Source organism: Lagenorhynchus albirostris, chromosome 1 (assembly GCF_949774975.1).
Source record: "Lagenorhynchus albirostris chromosome 1, mLagAlb1.1, whole genome shotgun sequence".
NCBI classification, from domain to species: Eukaryota; Metazoa; Chordata; class Mammalia; order Artiodactyla; family Delphinidae; genus Lagenorhynchus; species Lagenorhynchus albirostris.
Genome location: NC_083095.1, coordinates 67100287 through 67118886, shown reverse-complemented (window position 1 = coordinate 67118886; position 18600 = coordinate 67100287). Strand labels below are relative to the sequence as shown.

The 18600-nt window shown below is 38.4% G+C and overlaps 1 protein-coding gene and 1 long non-coding RNA gene across 9 annotated transcripts in view; one reads left to right on the top strand and one right to left on the bottom strand.

Annotated features, from left to right (window-relative positions):
* Window positions 1–18600, top strand: part of LOC132517253 (uncharacterized) — a 74821-nt gene that overhangs the window by 37829 nt on the left and 18392 nt on the right. For 5 of the 8 annotated variants that reach the window (XR_009539654.1, XR_009539652.1, XR_009539653.1 and 2 more), the window contains exon 3: window positions 10159–10279. This is a non-coding gene — a long non-coding RNA (uncharacterized LOC132517253). Of the gene's footprint in view, window positions 1–1822; window positions 1930–10101; window positions 10280–18600 lie in introns of those variants that run through there. The other 3 variants (XR_009539655.1, XR_009539649.1, XR_009539650.1) reach the window with 2 other exon arrangements.
* The window catches only part of HEATR5A (HEAT repeat containing 5A), a 112442-nt gene continuing 105020 nt past the window's right edge, over window positions 11179–18600 (bottom strand). The window contains exons 34-36 of the mRNA XM_060144100.1: window positions 14290–14444; window positions 12968–13181; window positions 11179–12674 (exon numbers count right to left, since the gene is read on the bottom strand). Coding sequence (XP_060000083.1) covers window positions 12367–12674; window positions 12968–13181; window positions 14290–14444 — 677 coding nt within the window. The 3' untranslated portion in view covers window positions 11179–12366. The remainder of the gene's footprint in view (window positions 12675–12967; window positions 13182–14289; window positions 14445–18600) is intronic.

Sequence of the window (18600 nt, the reverse complement as noted above, 5' to 3'; positions counted from 1 at the left end):
GTCTAAAAGTGATGCATGCAAGAAGCTTGTCCTGCTGGAACTGCTCCTCTAGAAGACTGCTGATTTGAGCATTCTTTTTCCTTTCATCATATTTCTTCTGAATTTTCTTTGTTTTTTGTTTAAAATTTCTTAGACATACAAATGGCCAACAAACACATGAAAAGAGGGCTTCCCTGGTGGCGCAGTGGTTGAGAGTCCGCCTGCCGATGCAGGGGACACGGGTTCGTGCCCCGGTCCGGGAAGATCCCACATGCCGTGGAGCGGCTGGGCCCATGAGCCATGGCCGCTGAGCCTGCGTGTCCAGAGCCTGTGCTCCACAATGGGAGAGGCCACAACAGTGAGAGCCCCACATACCGCAAAAAAAAAAAAAACACATGAAAAGATGCTCAGCATCACTAATTGTTAAAGAAATGCAAATCAAAACTACAGTGAGGTATCCCTTCACACCCATCAGAATCGCACCGTTAAAAAATCCCCAGACAATAAATGCTGGAGAGGGTGTGGAGAAAAGGAACGCTCTTGTACTGCTGGTGAGAATGTAAATTGATACAGCCACTGTGGGGAACAGTATGGAGGTTCCTTAAAAATCTAAAAATAGAACTACCATATGACCCAGCAATCCCACTACCGGGCATATACCCAGAGAAAACAGTAATTCAAAAAATGCACACACCCCAATGTTCATAGCAGCACTATTTACAATAGCCAGGACATGGAAGCAACCTAAATGTCCATCAGCAGTGGAATGGATAAAGAAGATGTGGTACATATATACAATGGAATATTACTCAGCCATAAAAAGGAATGAAATTGGGTCATTTGTAGAGATGTGGATGAATCTAGAGACTGTCATACAGAGTGAAGTAAGTCAGAAAGAGAAAAACAAATATCATATATTAATGCGTATATGTGGAGCCTAGAAAAATGGTACAGGTGAACTGGTTTGCAGGGCAGAAATTGAGACACAGATGTAGACAACAAACGTATGGACGCCAAGCAGGGGAAGCGGCGGGTGGGGGATGGTGGTGTGATGAATTGGGAGATTGGGATTGACATATATACACTAATATGTATAAAATGGATAAGTAATAAGAACCTGCTGTATAAAGAAATAAAATAAAATTCAAAAATTCAAAAGAAATTCCTTCCCAGGTAGGATTTAAAGAAGTTAAAAGCTCTCCTCAGCTCCATAGATGAGAGGTTAACAAACCCAAAGGCCAGGGGACAGGGCAGGTGGCCCAGTCTTGCCAATTATGAAAACTTTGGCCACCTGCCAGGGTGGACAAAGCAAACCAGCACATATCTTTTAATTTCCTCACAGTCTATTAAGTAACATATAATAGATACTCTTCAACTGAAAGAATTTAAAGTCACATGCCTAGAGCCTTCTTATTTAGCCAGTCTCTCGCATGTTGACCTCTTATCACCAAAAATATCTCCTGTAGCTATTCATGCTATTAGATCCCTTTACTGCTGTTGTGGGTATGTGTAAACAGGAATTCTCATTTGAGTCATGATTAGTCTCCAGATAATTAACTCATGAACTTGTGGCTAAAAGTTTCCTTTGTTAATAGCCTTAGATTCTACTAAAGTAGAGCTAACAGAAAGGGGAGAGAAGTAAATTTGGTTGGGGGAAATACTACTATTTGGCACATACTTCTTAAACCAGTTTAACTTCATTTTACTGTATTTTTGATTGGCCAAGGGTGGGTAAGAGACTTTACATAACTGCTATCTTAATTTGTTGAGTTAGAGAAGTTCCTTGATTTGTTTCTAAGTTCCTTAAATAGCTTGTATTAATCTAGCTCTTTTGACTTTCTCCATGTACGTTCATCCTATCACCACTCAATAAGTATTTGGGGCTTGTGTTTTGGGTCCAGCTGTTTAAGAAGAATGACTGAGAAGGAAATTAGGCCATAATTCTAGAAGGTGAGATTGAAATAGGTGTTAATCTTAAACATAAAGACAAAATGAAATGAGGCACACAGAAAAATGAGAAAGGTGATTATGAAATTTGCTTTTAAATTAAATATAAATCTACAGCAAGCTGCATCTCTTTTCAGAGTCAACTCAGGGTCAACCTCTGTAGTCCTTTGCAGTGTGGTAAATCCACTCAAGACCTAGAGTTCAGCTGTCTTCCCTATCGATTCAAGTTAAGCTAAGATCCTTGTTTTGTTGCTGTTTTTTTTTTTTGGCCGTGCCACCTGGCATGCGGATTCTTAGTTCCCCGACCAGGGATCAGACCCGTGCCCCCTGCAGTGGAAGTACAGAGTCTTAACCACTGAACCACCAGGGAAGACCCTAGGATCCTTTTCTTGAAACTCATGAAAATAGGACAACAGATTCAGTTGTCGACATTAGCAGTGGCAGTCACTCGCTCTGTTGCTGTTGGGTTTTTTTGGTTTGTTTTTTGTGTTAAAAAAATGTTTTTTAAGCTTTTATTAGAAAGTTGGTTTCATATGCTCTCCTGCTGGAGTAAGTCTATATCTGAGGATGCTAAAAGCCTTGCTGCCAAGCCAGTTTTGAATGTAGTTTAAACTGGGAAAGGAACCTTCATTGGGATGGTGGCCAAGAAGCTAGTCAGTTGTAGATATAACTTAAAAGGTCATTGGCTCACTTGCAAAAATGCTGGCAGCCTCAACATTTGCTACAAATTCCGCTCATTAATCCGTTGTTTTTGAATTTCTTTCCCACTGAGAAACCTAAGAATGTCTCTTGCCTGAGTGTACCATTCTCAGCTGATCTGCTTCCCTGAGACGTTAGGAATGATGCCCTGCAGCATCCCCCGTGAGTCACAGCTCAGGAGGCAGGAAGCCTAACGAGTTCTTTGCATATAGCCACTACCCTGTCTCTCTGTGACTCAGTCCACACTCTCAAAAGGTCATAGACAACATGCCTTGAGAAGCACCTGAGGCTTTGACCCAGAACTGTCAGAACCAGAAAGGGTCTCAGATAGCCTGTCCAAGAGGGGAACTAACCATCCTGGCTCACCTGGTACTGAGTTTCCTGGGACACAGAACTTTCAGTGCTGAGCCTGGGAATTCTAGACAAATAGGGATAGTTGGTCACACTATGCTCAACTATTTAGCAGAGAAGAAACTGAGGCCAGGAGGCTGACCTGCCCACACGAACAAAATTAGAATCCAGATCCATTGGTGCTAAGAGTTCAGTGCTCTTTCTATACTGGTACTTCCTTATATGCGCATAGTGCATTGCACACTATAGGTACTTAAGATTCTACTGTGGTTGTTTTATGAGTTCAAGGGAAGTGCTTTTCACAGATATGATCATTTCTAATTAGCAGTGATCTCACTCAAGGTCATCATTAGTCAGTGGTCTCTACTTCTGGACTCTGAACAGAATAGAGTTAATGAAGGGGAGGTAAATGTAATGAACAATAATAGAAGTGGTTAAGAAAACAGAAGGATTGGGCTTCCCTGGTGGTGCAGTGGTTAAGAATCCGCCTGCCAATGCAGCCCTGGTCCAGGAAGATCCCACATGCCGCAGGGCAGCTAAACCCATGCGCCACAACTACTGAGCCTGCGCTCTACAGCCTGAGAGGCACAACTACTGAAGCCCGTGTGCCTAGAGCCCGTGCTCTACAACAAAGAGAAGCCACCGCAACGAGAAGCCCGTGCACCACAATGAAGAGCAGCCCCCGCTCACTGCAACTAGAGAAAGCCCACGTGCAGCAACAAAGACCCAACGCAGCCAAAAATAAATAAATGAAAGAAAGAAAGAAAGAAAACAGAAGGATTGTGCAAAGATGGAGAGACCTATGTGTACAGGTTGGCTGAGCAACACTGCAGCAGGGGACACGTAGAAATACAATATGGGGTATAAACACCAAAGAGAAGGGTACATTATTTCCCTGTCCTCAAAGAGTGTGGTAATGACTATGTAATGAAAATTATATCACTGATGTTCATGGTTATATGTTTTCCAAGGACTTCGAAAGAACCTAACTCCCAGCAGTATTTGTCCTTCTAGGTCTGAGATCTGCCCTGTTTTTCTTACCAGTTTTCTCCCCTGGATACTGAGTTTTCAATGAAGTAGCATAATTTACTAGGGATCATTAGTCTGTTAAACCTAGATCTTTATGATCTCTTATCTAAACACTGCTGTATCCCATTCAATGCTATAGTCTTCTCACCTGCAAGAGGAACTGGTGGTATGTGTATGAGGGAACAGAAAAAGCATTAGGAATGTGACTGGCTGATGATTAAGTCTAGAGAAATGACTGTTGGAAACAAGGGTCCAGGAACATTATTTATTGTGGCCATCTTCAGCAATTCATTTTGTGGGGTAGTGCTAGGCACTTGAATTCTTTTATCTGGGATGGAACTCAAGGAAGTGGCACATGGAAAGGGAGCAGCATAGACAAAATGGAAGTGACTAAGGTGTTTTGACACCCATTAGGATGGGTGTTAACTCTCAAAATGGAAGCCAGATAACTACTTTTCTATTCCACCACACCTTTTCCTGCTGGTGACCAGAGACAGAGTTACCTTTTCTTCTTCTAAAAACACAGGTGAACAGAGGCATAGCTGACCTACTTTGTAAATACTTATTGTAGTGTTAATCAGCAAATTTACTACAGGCAGAGGTCAAGTGACCTCACAGCCATTCTGCTTTAGGCTGAAAGCCACAGTGGGAGCTGACCTTAGTTAGGGTAGTGCTGCTCCAAAAATGGACTTGTGACCACCCATCAGAAGCAAGATGCAAAACAAGCGTTGTTTAAAAATGCAAATTATTGGGCCATACCCCAGACATTCTGAATCTGATTTTCTTTTTCTTTTAAAATAAACTTTACAATTTAGAATAGTTTTTATTTTTTTAAAATTTACTTATTTTATTTTTGGCTGCCTTGGGTCTTTGTTGCTGCATGTGGGTTTTCTCTAGTTGCAGCGAGCGGGGGCTGCTTTTCGTTGCGGTGTACAGGCTTCTCATTGAAGTGGCTTCTCTTGTTGCAGAGCCCGGGCTCTAGGCACGCGGGCTTCAGTAGTTTTGGCGCGTGGGCTCAGTAGTTGTGGCTAACGGGCTCTAGAGCACAGGCTTAGTAGTTGTGGCACACGGGCTTAGCTGCCCCGCGGCATGTGGGATCTTCCCGGACCAGAGTTTGAACCCGTGTCCCCAGAATTGGTGGGTGGATTGGGGAAGCCCTAGAATAGTTTTAGATTTACAGAAAAGTTGTGAAGGTAGTGCAGAGTTGCCATAGACCTAAACACTCGGTTTTGCCTGTTATTAACATATTACGTTAATATGGTACCTTTCAACTAGTGAACCAATATCGATGCTTTATTATTAACTAAAGTTCATACTGTATTCAGACAGCCTTAGTTTTTACCTAACGTCCCATTTCTGTTGCAGGATCCCATCCAGAATATGATACATTTTTGTCTCCTTAGGCCCTCCTTGGTTGTGATAGTTTTTCAGACTTTCCTTGTTTTTGATGACCTTGATGGTTTTGGATGGGGTCTTCGTTGCAGTGCGCAGGCTTCTCATTGCCGTGGCTTCTCTTGTTGCGGAGCACGGGCTCTAGGTGCGCGGGCTCAGTATTTGTGGTGCACGGGCTTCTCATTGCAGTGGCTTCTCTTGTCGCAGAGCATGGGCTCGAGGCATGTGGGCTTCAGTAGTTGTGGCACGTGGGCTCAGTAGTTGTGGCACACGGGCTTAGTTGCTCTGCGGCACGTGGGATCTTCCTGGACCAGGACTCGAACCTGTGTCTCCTGCACTGGCAGGCGGATTCTTAACCACCGCACCACCAGGGAAGTCCTCCCCCTTTTTTTGAAAGGAAATTACTATGCGCAACCCCTTGAGGGGTGGGGAGTTAGGTTTCACATAAAATTATTTGGAATTCTTCTACATGGGAGATTTGTCTATTTTCCACCATTTATTTATTCAATAATTTATATTAGGATAGACTCATGGACATTTATTTTATACTTTTATATGTCCCCATTGTTGAATTTTTTTATTTTTAATTTTGTTATTAAAACCACTGCCCCACCAGGGAAGCCCACTAACTCCTTTTTTAAAACTTCAGATATAAATCGGTGTGAGTTCTCTAGGGCTGCCATTACAAAGTACCACAATCTCGTTTTAAACAGCAGAAACTTATTCTCTCATAGTTCTGAAAGCTAAAACCCCAAATCAAGGTGTTGACAGGTCATGTTCCCTCCAAAGCCTCTAGGGGAGGGTCTTGCTCCCCCAGCTTCTGGTAGGCCAAGGCATTTCTGGGCTGTGGCAGCATAATTTCAGTCTCTGCCGCCATCTTCACATGTCTGTCTTCCCTCTGTGTCTGTGTGTCTCCTTCCAATGGCATTCTCCTCTTCTTACAAGGACACTAGTCAAATTGGATTAAGGTCCCACCCTACTCCAATATGACTTCACTGTAACTATTTACATTTGTAATGACCCTATTTTCAAATAAGGTCACATTCTGAGGTACTAGGGCTTAAGACATCTATTTGGGAGACATAATTCAACCCATAACAAATTCACATACCACAGAATTCATCCTTTTAAAGTGTTCTTTTCTGTGGTTTTTACTATATTCACATGGTTATGCAACCAACACCACTAATTCCAGAACCTCTTCCACATTCCAAAAAGAAACCCCATACCCATTAGCAGTCACCTTCCCCTCCAATCTTCCTCAGCTCCTGACAACCAGTAATTTACTTTGTTTATATGGATTTGCCTATTCATAAATATTTCATATCAATGGACATTTCATAAAATGGAACCATATAACAAGAGGCATTTTATGTCTAGCTTATTTCACTTAGCATACTGTCTTTAAGGTTAATCTCCATTGTATCATGTATCAGTACTTCATTCCTTTTATGGCTGAATAATATTCCATTGAATGGATATACCAACTTTGTTTATATATTCATGAGTTGATGGACACCTGGGTTGTTCCCACTTTTTGGCTATTATCAATAATTCTGCTGTGAATATTCATGTACAAGTTTTTGCATGACTTTTTAATTCTTTCATACCTAGGAGTGGAATTGCTGGATCATATTGTTAATTATGTTTAATTTTTTGAGAAACTGTCAGACTGTTTCCAAAGCAACTGCACCAAATTCTCAGCAGCAGTATAAGAAAGTTCTAATTTCTACACGTCCTCCTCAACACTTGTTACTGTCTTTTTGATCACAGCCATCCTAGTGATCAAGTGAGGTGGTATCTCATTGTGGTTTTGCATTTCCCTCATGAATGAGGATACTGAGCATCTTTTCATGTGTGTATTAGCCATTTGTATGTCTTCTTTGGAGAAATGTCTGTTTTAACTCTGCCCATTTTAAAATTGAGTTGTCTTTTCATTGTTGAGTTTTGAGAGTTCTTTACATATGCTGGATATTCTCTCTCTATATATATATATTTAGCTATGATTTGCAAATTTTTTTCTCCCATTCTGTGGGTTGTCTTTTCACTTTCTAATAATGTTGTTGTTTTAATATTTATTTATTTTGGCTGCATCGGGTTTTAGTTGCGGCATGCAGGATCTTCACTGCAGCATGCAGACTTCTTAGTTGTGGCATGCATGCAGGATCTAGTTCCCCGACCAGGGATCGAACCCAGGCCCCCTGCATTGGGAACAGAGTCTTACCCACTGGACCATCAGGGAAGTCCCATCTTTTCACTTTCTTGATGGTGTCCTTTGAAGCACAAAAGTTCTTAATTTTGATGAAGTCCAGTTTATCTTTGGACTTCAAAGATAAAGCCACTTGTGCTTTAGGTGTCATATGTAAGATAAATGGTTTAGGCATATGTTTGCCCAGAGACAGACAGTAGGTGATTTCTGGAAGTTCCAGTACTATGTTAAGCATATAAATCAAACAACTAAAGGAACATTTTCATATTGTAGAAAATTCTACAAAAATTTTTATACAAAATTGAGAACTCAGAATGGTCACATTATTACTGAAAAGAGAAAGCATTTGCAATGAAAACTATAGCAAATGGCAGAGTCACAATACAGCTGACTGGGGAATAGGAAGTACATGTTCTAACCATTTCTCATCTGGTATTGACTCAAAAGAGTGTGTTGACTGCTGAAACAAAAGCATTTCCATAATTTAGCAAATCTGTTTTTACGAAGCTTTTGTGTTTAAATGAAGGCCTAGATGATGTGTTTCTAGTACCTGACACTACTAGGGAGGAAAAGGTAGGAGAAAACAAGTCACCCTGGCAATTCAGGGAGCAGTGAGCACTCTTCCAGCATTTGATTGCAAACTGCAAGGCCCAAAGCTTTGTTAAGATTAGAAACAAGTAACAGAGAAATATTGGGACTTATAGGCTCGTTGTTCACCAGAGAGCATCAGTTTTGGTTGCATATGAATGTTCTGGTTTTTTTTTTCTGAGGACACTTGTACTAGCCCAATAACAACACTAACAAAACTGCTTTTGCTGTGTCACTGGCATACTTTAAATTGCTTTAAAAAATATCTCACTTGTTTTGTTCTTTCTTGGAATGTTTTATGTTATAAAGCAGTCCACTACTGCTGATAGGTGTGTGTATATGCGTGTGTGTGTGTGTGTGTGTGTGTGTGTGTGTATAGTGTGTCTACAGTTTTTTTGCATCTAGATTTTTTTCAGAGAAAAGTATTAAATTTTGATCCCATTAAGCAAAACATTGTCAACATTAGTTTTTCATTGGTAGCAATGACCTCTTAAATTTTCTTAATAGAATCCTTTAAAAAAATAAGTATTTTCTGAAATATTTTGTCAGAGAACGATATGTGGATATGTGCTAAGAATGCCTATTAAGTAATTAGAATTTTCTCCAAGTAGTCAGTGGAATCATTTTATAATGTCCTAAGTAGAACAGCCAGGAGTCCTGAGCAAACAGAAAGGCAATTAAAGGAAGCTAGCTCCTTTGAATTTACAGAACCTGGGATTGTATTTGTGGTCTGTACTGGATACATTCCAGCTCTACATCACAACACAAAATTTCCCATTTCCTCAAAGCTAAAAGCCGAGGCATCAGCTAAGTAGATTGATAAACAGAAAAGTCAAGATAGGCACAGTTCATTAAACTGTCAGCCAGCAGTTGAATAACCATATTTCTGATAAATTGAGGTCTTGCAAGGGTTAACAAGTTATTTGTAAAGAGGAAAGTACATTCAATTGATGGAGAAAATGGAATATATGTAATTACCTTGATTCTACAATTATGTTAACAGGACTCTGAAAGATACATATAGGCAGACTACTGAAGCTTTAGGACTGTTAGCATAATCATTAAACGGCCAGAAATGATTCAACATTTTAACTATAGTTTTTGGGTAGTATAGCCTTTATTTCATATATTGTTGGTTTTGTATTAACATTATCATAGTTTATTAGCTTGAGGGTTGAAATTTCTTCCCTCAAAATGTAAACTAATATTGTAATAAAAAGACAAAGCGAATTCTTCTCTTCAAAATTAATGTTACAAAAGACTCTTAGGTTATACATTTATTCCGTCAAGTATGTATTATTCTCTAAGCCTGTACCATATGACATTCCTTCCAGGAAGTCCATCTCAGAAGCGTCAGTTTTCTTCCCTGGGTTCCCATAGCACTATCCTTGTATCTCTTTTATAGCACTTATTTGTATCTTTTAAAGTGCCTTAATGTTCTTTTTAGGTGGGCAGTGAAGTTTGATTTATAGAAGTAGAAATTTTGCTTCGGATGCTCTATTTATAGAAATCTGGTCTTTCTGATGTTACTTTATAAGTCTTTCCATGATAAGCTTTTAAATAGTGGGTTAAATAAAATGAGACTCAACTAGTAGTTTGGGCTGTATTTCTTCCCTTAGAAAAACATAAAGCTCAAGCAAACATTATATATACCACTTTGTTTCATCCAGGTTGCTCATCAACACATTAAATTTGTAAAGAATTACCAAGTTAACGTGCAACTGCTTTATAACAACTGGAGACTTGTTAAAATAAAACAGATGTAAAGAATTTTTGATGTGTTTTTCAGTCTTAACTATTCACCTTTAAACAAATCAGAACTTATATCAACAACTAATCATGTAATCATTATTCCCATTGAAATTGTAGACGTCACAAATTTTTCCCACTTTTTCCTGTTGTATTAGCCAGAAAACTTTTGGTGGCAATCTGGAGAAATATTAAATGAAAATATCTTCAACTAGGAGTGAAGAAAGCTCTGGAAGGAATGTGGAACAGTGAAAGAAGAGAAAAGCTTTACCTTGATAGAATCAGGACCACCAACGGACCTTTTCTGTCTCTAGCTTGGAACCTGGGATCAGAAAGGTGGGTTCAAGTCTCAGCCGTTAAGCCTTAATTTCTGTATCAGTAAGGGTATCTTTACTAATTCAATATTGTATTAAACAAGATGATACATTAAAAAAAGCCTATAGAATTGTGCCCAACTCAAAGTTCCTAATTCCATGACACTGGACATATTTTTTCACAACTATTGATATTCATATAGCACCTTTAAATCCAGACAATTCAGGATACCAGGTCACTAAATGAGGAACAGAAATCTTAATGTTTAAGAACAAACTAAATGAAATAAAAAACAATACAAAAGAAACAAAAAAATAAAAAAAACTATATCCTGAGAATATCCCAGTCCAGCATTTGTCTTGGCAAAGGAATAAATTTCTCAGCTCAAATTCATCTTACACCAGTACAGTTCAACAGTTTTTTAAGTGTCTAGTTGATGCCACACAGGCAGTTACAGAAGACAAAATTTCTCCCTTTAAGACACAGTCTAAAAGGGGGTATTAAAACGCACTGTGATGTTCAGTGCATAGAATAATATATAAAGTACTGCAGGAACACAGATGAAGAAGCAGTTACATTTGCTTGGTTTGAGAGGAGGGTAAGAAGCGTTAAGGAGTTATCAAGGGGAAGTGACATTTAAACCAGGCCTAAAAGGACTGGGAGTCAGCCAGATAGAACAAGGGAGAGAAGGGCATTCAGGTGAAGGAAACAATAATGAGTATACAGTCAAATTCATAGAGATAATTAGAAAGACAAAGAATGCAAACCATTGCAAAGAATGTTCCAAAGAAAGGGCTCCCCTCAGAAAACAGGCTAAGTTTCAGAGAAAATATTATTTGCTCCACAGAAATGATTTTCTGCACTCTGTGAGACTAACCAGTCATCTTTTGTGAGTAAAATAATTTCAAATACAAGAATGATAAAGAAAATTAGCTTTATTTATGTAAATTAGAAAAACTGATTGTAGTGTTAGAATTTGTCAAATGCTTTCATTCTGAACGATTTACAAGTGTATTTATATACAAACATAATAAAATAGAGTACCATCACATTGCTTTCTCTTGACCCCAAGTGTCTCTCCATTCTGAACATGCCCCTCTCACTTCGGGTTTTAATTTTTAACAGGGAAATTCTTTGTTCTGACACAGTGCTTGATTCACACAGTATAACACTGAAGTGGAAGGAGAGTCAGTGACCATCAATAATTAAAAATTATCCTTCAACCAATATGACTTTATCATTAGATTTTTTCTATATTAAAATATGTTTCATGTTAAAAAAAACATACTTGTATTCATTGAGGATCTAAATTTGTTGTACTAAATTTGACATTTATATAAACCCATAGTTAATTTAAATATAGATATGAATCTATATTAAACTCATTGGTATGAATGTTTGCCATAAATGAAAATGATGAAAATTATTAGGAACAGAGGTAAAAGAAAATCCATGTGAGAAATTGAAGTGGAAATGCCCTATTCTATTTAAAATGACTAAAATTTCAATTTTCTGAACTCAATACAAATAAAACCAATAGATGGTAAAAAGCCATGATATTTATAGACACCAAACCTTAAGTCACACTGTAGGGCATTAATTAATTTGTACTATTACATATTTTAGATAATTCTAAACCAAGTTTCCTAAATAGCTTGCCAATCATTTACGTTGTTTGAGAAATCCAAGAAAGTCTAATACAATTATTGAATAAGGCCGAATTTTAAACTGGCAATCGAGATACAATATAAATGCAGATAATTTATATTAGAGTCAGATTTATATATGTCATAGTACTATGTGTGTATGGACTATTAGAAGAAATAAATTTTGTTTTTAAAGCAGTGGTTGGTTTTCTAAGTTTAGTTCTTTAGCACTTTAATTGAAATTCCCGGCAAGAATTCTGACAGAGCTCTGTGATTTTATTATATGAAAGAAAGAAAAAAAGAAACCCACAAAAAATGTTAAGTTCGCTGTGACTTTTCAAAGCAATTTAAGTTAAAACAAACAGCCTCCAAGTGCACTTGTGTCTAAAATGCCACTTTTGCCCCCAAAGTGAAAGAAATGATCAAGTATTGTGTTAAGGTGCTTACTATTCAAAAAAAACATCAGAGGAAGTTGGTCTTTAATTGGATGCTTGAATTCTTTCCAGAGTTCTTAGTATGTTTAGATGTTGGTATCTTGAGTTTGACACTTTCTTGATTGCCCTTTATAGCAGCTTCAAGGCGGGCTTTCAAGGCTGGAGAGGAAGCCATTACACTTTTAAAAACTGATGAATACTGAGGCCCAATCTGCATGAGATTTTGCAAAGCAAAGTCATGTAGATTTCTCATTATGGAAGTTGCTGATCCCAGAGCATTCTCATCCAAAAGGAAGGAAATGAGGATGGGCAGAAGACAGGCCACCAGCTGAGAGCCTGGAAAGTAAACAAATGATGTAAGCCCCAGGTTCAGGGATGTAAATGTTTCTTATACACTTGATCTGGACATATTTCCCCCACTTGAAGGGAGGCAGTTCTTCCCATCTCTTCTCCCAAATTAATACAAAACAGTATCAATACTGTTGATTGATTAACATCAACACCTGCCTTTCCACGAGTGTGAAAATATAATGCTAAGTGACTAATGGGATGTTTTACAGTTTAAATAACATTAAATTTCTGATTTTGGACAGATTCTGATTTAGTATGCATTTAGTGCTAGCACTTACGATGCTGTTCCTCAGCAATGGCTACCAGTGCTTCCAAGACCTTTATGCCTTCTTGAAAGATCTGAAGCTCAGTAGTGTCTTCAGGTTTTCTTTTGTCTATTTCCTGCAGTTTTTCCACGATAGAGGATACTAAAGAGTAAATGTACGGGTAGGAAATAGCTGGATTCGGATATTGAAAAATGGAAAGTAGGAGCTGATAGGTCTTGATTTGTACCTAATCAGAAGAAAGACAAAAATAGTATAAACTGTAAATATAAATTTACATTTATATTAAAATGTAAGTTTTAATGTAAATTTTTAAAGTAAATTAAAAAATGTAAATGAAAAAAATTTAAAGCCTCCCCTCCCACACTTAAATTTATTTTATTTCTAATTTATCTTTAATTTTGGAAGTCCAAGCACTAACAGGTATTCAAACTTGCATGTAACAGTGGTTGTGACAGCTTGGAGTGGGAATAAAGTGGTTAATTTTTCTTCTTTTGACTAGTTCCCATTTTCCCCCTCGTTTGTCTCTCTATAATGTAAAAAATCAAACACACGAACTTGAAAAATATTTTGGAAAATGTTTTAGATGAAAATCACATATATTTGATGCTATGAAGGTTTTAAGGAACCATGTCTGGACCATATTAACTATGTGTCATCACATACTGGAGGCACCACTTTGAGACTGCTACATAAAGCTCCTGTTAGGCTAGAGGAAACAGATAGGACAGGAGAACAAAAGGAGATGACTATACAGCAAATATAGAAACCATCCTTTATTCATTTGAATGATTATTTTTTTTCTGAGAGAAAATCTGGTTACTAAGTTTTAGGAGTCTATTTGTGATCATGTGCTACAAACTTATTTTGTACCACATAACAGCATAGGAAATTAATTTAGCAAATAAAAGGGCCAGAAAGGAATGGGATTAATTTGTATATGCTGCTTTTGAAATAGGTCCCATTATTTTATAGTCATATACTGAAGGCACATGCTAGAGTCTTCCTTCCCTTTTTTTTTGAAAGGAAATCCACTGAAGTTCTAGGGATATATCAATTTTAAGATGCCCCTATTTCAAATTTAGGGTTTTTTTGTTTTTTAATTTTTTAAAAAACATTTTCTTTATCTTTCTCCAACTAACTACATTCCATCCTCAGGGCCAAAAACCTGACAAAGTCAGGTTGACTTTGTCAACCCAAGAACATGAATTAATCCAAACCTAAAAATAAATTTCAGTCTGGTACTTTCTGTTGGAATTAACAAAATCATAAGGAAAAGTTTTGCAAAAGCCTAAACATGTTCCTATTACAAACATCTGTCTTCTAAACACACTTACCATAGGATCTTTTATCGCAAGAGTAGCCTTAAATTTCTCAATACAGCGCTTCTGAAGGCATGGGATCGTAGTTACTTCTGGACTGGTAGACAGAGTAAATACTGTGATAGCAGTAAGCAGACTGACTTCATCAAGTTCTTGGTGTGTTCCAGCTACTAAAAAGAAATAATCTATGAGAAACAGATCCCAACACTGTCATATTTACTGTTATATACAGCTGTGAAGCTGTCTCTAGTTTGGTAGTAATTTCTTTTGTGTACCTAAGGATTACAGACAGTAATATGGACTGACTGACTAAGAATCCTGGCAAATGCTGTAGCTTTAAAATATGCATTTTAAGTAATTCTAGAGTCAAGAATTACCAAAGAAATTACAGTCTGCATAAGTAAAGACATCAGTAAATACTTATATACATTTACTAGGAATATGCATTAACTAGTTATGTGACCTTGGATATTTAACCCCATCTTCAGTTTTCTCATCTGTAAAATGAAAGTAACAGTACTTAAATTTATAAGGTTATGAGGATTAAATGAGTTAATCCTCGCAAAGCATTCAGAATAGCATGTTGCACATAATGCTCAATATAAATTAGCTGTTATATTATTATTTTTATTGTGGAGAAATACAGAAATGCTTGGACAGTTGTTTTTTCTTTGTTAAGTTTAAAGTATTCATATTTTGATCATACACGTGTCAAGCGAAAATAACTTGGCACTTTGTTTGCTACATATACCATTTCTTAACAGTACAGAAAAATTTGAAAATATCTGTGTGTGCCACAATCATTTAAAGGAATTTTCTACTGGATGTAATTTACTTCATTTCCCAAAGTCATACTCTCATTAAATAATTTTAATGAACCTCTTGTGGAAAATCAATGTTATTTGAAAAGGAAAAGGTGTGGCAAATTCAACTCATTAAATTGTGTAAGAATGGATTACTACTTATGAAAAGAATTACATCTATCTGTAGAAGGTTTGGTAACATTCACTCATCAAATACTTAAGAAACATTTTCTATGTGCCAGCACTCTTTCTGGCACTGAGAATACAATTTACAGAGAAGATACAGAATATACCAAGATGTAAATAAAGGATTTCAGCTAGTCACAAGGTCTATGAACATAAAAAATATATTAAGAGATAACAGAAAGCAACCCAGGAGTTGCTACATTGGGCAGTCAGAGAAAGGTTTAGGAAATTAGTGTTTGAGCTGACACCTGAGACACAGCAGCAATGAACGCAAAATACTATGGATGGGTAGGATTTATTTTGTAAAAATAATTTGAATAATTTTAAGGTAAAATAGGTGCATGGTTAACATTTAAATTATGACAGTATTATTATAAGCACTTTATATTTAATCCTCATTAGCATCGTGAGGTAGGTACACTTATTTCCCCCATTTTATGGATGAGAAATTGAGGAACGGAAATTCAGTCATTTGCCCAAATCACACAGTTAGTAAGGCATTCAGTTTGATTCCAGAAAGCATACTGTTAACCATGATGCCATAGTGCTTCACATACAGCCAAGTTATTCTTAGTCATTTATAGCAACTTGAAACTATAATAGCTAGTCTGTTTAGTAAAAATGTCTTTTTATTCTCCGTAAGATAAAGTTCTCCTGGGTTCCTCTTCCCATTTCTTCTAAAATTCCCTTATTCTCCCAGCCCTGCCCAAATTCCATTATACCCATTCTCTTTTACCTACAATAGATGCAAGGTTCGCTTAGCATTAAGCCCCATGGAGAGGCCTATGTGGTAAGGAACTGAGGCCTCCTGCTAACTAACAGCCAGTGAGAGACTGAGGCCTCTTACCAACAGCCATGAGCGAGTCCCCTTGGAAATGGGGTCTTTAGCTGTGACCCCGGCCAACATCTTAACAGTAACCTCAAGAGAGACCCCAAGACAGAACCACCCAGCTATGCTGCTCCCCAATTCCTGACCCTCAAAAACTGTCAGGTAACAAATGTTTGTTGTTTGAAGTTACTAAGTTTTGGAGCAATTTGTTATGTAGCAAATGTTTTCCCTATCAGCTCCTTCCTTAATTCTTCTCAGTAGCTAGTCCAAATCCTCAGTGTCCTAACCTCATTCTCTGACAGACAACAGAAAACCGTGTGTGTGTGTGTGTGTGTGTGTGTGTGTGTGTGTGTGTGTGTGTGTGTGTGTGTGTGTGTGTGTGTGTGTGTGTGTGTGTGTGTGTGTGTGTGTGTGTGTGTGTGTGTGTGTGTGTGTGTGATGAAAGAGGCAAGCTCATCATAACTCAACCTAACAACTTACGCCTATTAACTTTCCATCCTTACCTCCTTTCCTCCCTCACACTGGCAGATTCATCCTTCTAAATGTGCTGTGAATTTTTTTCCTTTCTGCCTAGAAAAGGGATGCCGCTTCCCTCCCTAATAGTTCCAACTCCAACCCCATTTCCACCTTTTTTTTCCCCATAAGCATGAACTCATACTAGAGCCTCATCTAAAAAATAAAATAAAATTCCTTGACCTTGTATCTTCCTTCAGCTTTCTCGTCTCCCTGTCGAGAGGAGCCTGTACTTGATCCTTACTCCTCTCTTGTACCTCAACACTGTGAGCGTGATCTCCACAGTGTATTTTACACTGCTGATCACTCTCGAGTCATTAAAACTCTCTTTTCTTTGGCTTCTGTTTCTGCATTATATTCGGAATCTCCTCCCATCTTGTTGCATAAACCCAAGTTAGGTGATTTCAACCATCCCACTGACAACTCCCAAACGCATGCAGTCTAAAACCATCTCTAGCCAGACTTTCTTGAAGCCCAGACCGCTTCATATTTCATTCCACTTGATTATCCTGTAGGCATTTCAAAATAAACTCACTGTCTTCCCCTGAAAACCCTCACTTTGGTATTTCTGTTAAGGGCACCATGAACACCCAACTCACCTTACCCCTTTCAACTCCTAAACCAAACTATCAGTAAATTCTGTTCATACTTGCTAAACATTTTAGTTTTCATTATTTCATTCCTTGTTATCCTTACTGCTACTACCTTGTCTCCAACAGTCTTGCTTTTTTCTCTATACTGCTGCCAGAGTGAGTCTTTAGAAATGCAAATCCCATCACTTTACTCCAGTTTTAAGAACACATGCCTATTGAAGGCAGCCCAAATTACCAATCATGCCAAACCTTCCATCATCTGGCCCCACTTACCATCCAACTTCCATCTCTACTAATCACCGTTCACCACCCTCTCACTCTTTCCCCTCAAACCCACATTCTCTCGTTGCTCTACTTGCCGTCCCCAAATGTACCATGCTATTTAGGTCTGCTGGTCTTAGATCAAAATGTTGCATGAGAATCCTTTTCTATGATGTCCATGTGGAGAATGGAGAATGCTTTCTAATCCTTTAAGAAACTGACTGTTTTGAGAAGACTCTTGTGGTAGCTACAGAGGTGTAGCACTGAGCTCCCCTTCGTGAGGGCAGGTGCTGCCCAGCTGTGAGGCATGCAGTCAGCTGTTGGCTCCTCAGGGTTGGCCTCAACCCCCGAGTTTGCTTGACTGAGATCACAGTCTTCAGGGGGAAGCCACATCTGAGGGAGTGTAGACACTGTTGTCCTATGGGAGGCACTGACAGGCAATATTCAGAGCCGCCCAGCAGGCATGCTGAGCTTTGCTGGATGCTGGTACTGCAGCTTGGCTTCTTTAGCCCAAGATTGCTTTCCCCATTCCCTTCACAGGCGTTGTTCCTTAATAAGCCTCTTGCTCCCCAAACTCCATCTCAGCATGAGCTTCCAGAGAACCCTACTGTGACACTCTGCCTGATTCACTCAAACAGAGCTGACTACTCTATTTTGCCAGTTGGTCTTTTTTTTTAAGTTTTTTTTTGATGTGGACCAATTTTAAAGTCTTTATTGAATTTGTTACAATATTGCTTCTGTATTATGTTTTGGTTTTTTGGCCACGAGTCATGTGGGATCTTAGCTTCCTGACTAGGGATCCAACCCATACCCCCTGCACTGGAAAGCGAAGTCTTAACCACTGGACCACCAGGGAAGTCCCTATCTCCTTTTTTTAATACTAGAAAGGCAGTGATAAATAAGACATTACTGTTGCCTTCAAGGAGCTCCTATGGTATTAATCATACCTTATGGCACTAGCCTCCCCTAGACTCCCAACTTTGGGCACATACGTGGTCAATAAATGTTGAATTCAACTGAAACCTTTTTACCATACAAAACAGAATATGGTGAATTGTGACACTGATAAACAGAACAAAGAAGGCAGGGATAGGGACTTCCCTGGTGGTCCAGTGGTTAAGAATCCACCTCCCATGCAGGG